The sequence below is a fragment of the Tinamus guttatus genome, unplaced genomic scaffold (genome assembly GCF_059628265.1).
Source record: "Tinamus guttatus ecotype Peru unplaced genomic scaffold, ASM5962826v1 Tinamus_guttatus_pri_ptg000070l, whole genome shotgun sequence".
Taxonomy (NCBI): Eukaryota; Metazoa; Chordata; class Aves; order Tinamiformes; family Tinamidae; genus Tinamus; species Tinamus guttatus.
In genome coordinates this window covers 1010806-1014071 of record NW_028288604.1, presented here as the reverse complement: position 1 = coordinate 1014071, position 3266 = coordinate 1010806, and the positions used below count along the sequence as shown (strand labels likewise).

The window sequence follows — 3266 nt, the reverse complement described above, 5'->3', positions numbered from 1 at the left end:
GGGTGGTGGCATAGAGAGCCTGAAATAGCTAGAGGAGGTTTTACATGCTGCACAGGAAAACCTTTGGAAAAACAGAAATAATATGCACGCATGCTTACCTAAAATGTGAATGTGAAGTAAGTGAGAGGGTATTTTTTTCTTCCTTAGCAAAGGAAGGGAACACCCCTCTCTGTCCCGCCAGATGCATGGTGTACCTTCATTTATTTTAATTTCAAAAGTTCCTCTGGCCGGATACATGTCTAGCCGCAAGGGAGATGGGCTGGAGGCAGAAGGAGCCTGCGGTTGTCCCTGCTGCTGTTTGTGAGGCACCCGCTAAAACTGTGAATGGAAATCGCGGAGGAGAGAAGCGAGGAGATGCCATGAAGATCTTCCAGCTACAGGAACAGGAGAGAGCCTTGCTGAGAGCACCTTTCTGCTTTCATTAGCTTGGTCTACATAAGTTTCCCTTGTAAACTATGAAACAAAACCTTCTGTCAGCTGGGATGAGACCTAGTCCATTTTTTTTGTATACATCCATCCCTCGTTATCCAGGGCTCTGCTGTCACGTGGGTTATGCCTTCTGGTTATGACCCCAGAGCTGGCACGTTGTTTCCTAATGCCAGGCGATTGCTGTGGCCGCTGACCAAGCGCGGCAGCCCTGGGGACACGGGCAGGGAGGCGGGCGAACCCACAGCGCTCCTCTCTGCCCCACTGAGCAGCGCCACCTCCGCGCTCCCAGCGGCGGGGTCGTTTAAAGGGCTGTCACCCCCTCCGCTGGGATGTAGCTTGGAAGCTGGGAGGCCCTCAGCTCCAAAGGGAATCCGGAAGCGCGGCCTTGTAATGCTCCTTGCTTCGTGCTGGTAAGAGGAGGGCTGTTTTTCAGTAATAGGGAGGACTGCTCAGAGGACAGTTGCACAGAACTACGAGGCTTCAGCCATTGACAAAACCTACCAAAACCTATTTTAACAGCAAATAAATTTTGTAAAACAGCCTCAGAAGGCAGAAATTTTCAGAACTAAGGATTTTTTTTTAAACATCCTTAACCATTTCAAATTGTTTCAGCTACTGATTATATTTCACCTTGGATGTACTTCTCATTTTTCTTCCCCCAAGAGGACGCATCTCTCTGATCTTGTGTTTCTTTGATACAGCATTTCCATCCTTCCTTGAGGAGAAAAAAATGAGCTGGGGATTTCTGCGAGATCTGCTGAGTGGAGTGAATAAATATTCAACAGGAATCGGAAGAATCTGGATAGCAATTGTATTCATATTCCGCCTACTTGTTTATGTTGTGGCAGCAGAAAACGTCTGGAAATACGAACATGATGAATTTGAATGCAACACGAAGCAGCCGGGCTGTGAGAACGTCTGCTTCGACCACTTCTTCCCTGTCTCCCAGATCAGGCTCTGGGCTTTGCAGTTAATCACAGTGTCCACTCCGTCACTCTTGGTTGTTTTTCATGTTGCCTATCGAGAGAATAGGGAGAAGCGGCACAAGCAGAAGCTTTACAGAAGTACGGGGAAGATAGATGGCGGATTGCTGTGCACTTACCTCATCAGCCTAATTTTAAAAACGGGATTTGAAATAGTTTTTCTTGTTCTGTTCTACAAATTGTACAATGGATTCGAAGTCCCACATCTTGTGCAATGTGACATGAGACCATGTCCTAATGCCGTAGACTGCTATATTTCCAAACCCACGGAGAAGATGATTTTCCTCTATTTTCTGGTGGCAACGTCAGGTGTGTGCATTGTATTAAATGTAAGTGAACTGAGTTATCTCATTTTCAAATACTCCATAAAATGTTATATGAAGACGTCTAGCAAGAAACAACACAGCTCAAAAAGTGATTGCCACAAATTAAGAACTGTTGGTCACAGCAGAACAGCAACTGCAAGTGGGGTTCACAAATCCCCATCCTTGCTTCTTAATATACAAGATAAACTTGAAAAAAAAGCTGCCACTGACTTGAGAGAAGGCTAGAGAAAACTATTCTGCAAGCTGTTTTTGAGCAATTTTTGTATTCTGATCAATGCTTCACTGAACTGAAAGGGCAGTGAAAATATTTAGATTGTTATCTAGCAAATACCCTTTCTGTATTAGCTCACTTGCACAGATAAATTCACTTTCATTATATACGTCATACATAGAATTATCTAGATCTGTTCCTGTTGAAACGAGGTGCAGAAGCCTGACATTTTCATGAATTTGTAATATAAATGTAGATGATTATGATAAATTGTGCTGAGACAATTGCTCCAGCAGTTGTATTTTGAATATTCTGCGCAATTGGTTTGGCACAAGAAAAAAGAGGTTTTTAATGTTCAGTTGAAAGAGGCTGGGATTGGTTATGCTGAAGGGGACCCTGAACGGAAAGGGGATTTACAGCATTTCCCATCTGGGTGGATCTCATAAGAGCGGTGACCAGAAAGTGTCAGTGGGCAACGGCCACAGCCATCTCGGAGTGAGCCTGGGAATCACGAGCCCGTTCCACCGGCATCCTGTGAAACACCAAAAATACAACAAAACCAGGCAAAACAACAACCTCCCACCCCCGAGAAACTAAATGTATTTTAACTGTAACTAAGCCCATGGTGATAAACACAGACTTAGTTATTTGGTTCTGTGCCTCCCTCTGCGGGTATTTGAGCCGTCCACAATTTCTAGGGTATTTATCATCACAACACAGCCTATAAGGGCTCCTATAGAGCAAGGAAAAGTGCTTGCCCAACCTTGGGCAGGAAGAGTTAATTCCTTCAGTAAGGCTGGAAATACTGCTCACAAGGGTAGGTCCTTCTGTGGAGGATCTCCCTACTATTGAAGAAACTGGGAAATCTAAAGGTACAAAACCTCCATCAGAAACAAAGTAAAAAAGAACAACCCTTTCTTTGCCCTCTACAAATTTGAGTGGTATTTCTTCTTAATCAGGTAGACACCCTGTTGTCTCAAACAATATGCACCTTTGCTCTGTGTTACATATGTATCTTGGGCCAAAAGGAAAGTCACAGGCATTAGCGAAGTATAATCTTCTGTTGAACCCAGGGGAGTTCTGAGGTAACAGGTACTAGTTCCTAAAAAAAAAGAGCTATTTGGGGATCTTTCTGTTGTGAATGAAGTCCTCCAGACGCCGGTGCTCAGCCTGATGAACACCCGCTCTCTCAGGGGAACCTGCCTGGACTGAGCGCTTCTGCCCGTGTGCTGAGCCGAGTTCACTGCTTGTGCCACGACAAAGAGGAAAAAACAGAAGCAACAACCTGTTAACTACAGGGTTTCATTCACAAACCCA

General features: G+C 44.7%; 1 protein-coding gene across 1 annotated transcript; it reads left to right on the top strand.

Moving 5' to 3' along the window:
• The first annotated feature begins 1159 nt into the window (after positions 1–1159).
• On the top strand, positions 1160–1963 carry GJB7 (gap junction protein beta 7). The gene has a single exon (XM_010211295.2). The coding sequence runs from the start codon at positions 1160–1162 to the stop codon at positions 1961–1963; it is 804 nt and encodes a 267-aa protein (XP_010209597.2).
• Positions 1964–3266: the final 1303 nt, after the last annotated feature.

What these genes read in the sequence shown, in the direction of transcription:
- GJB7 (XM_010211295.2), top strand. Translation starts at nt 1,160, where the DNA reads ATGAGCTGGGGATTTCTGCGAGATCTGCTGAGTGGAGTGAATAAATAT.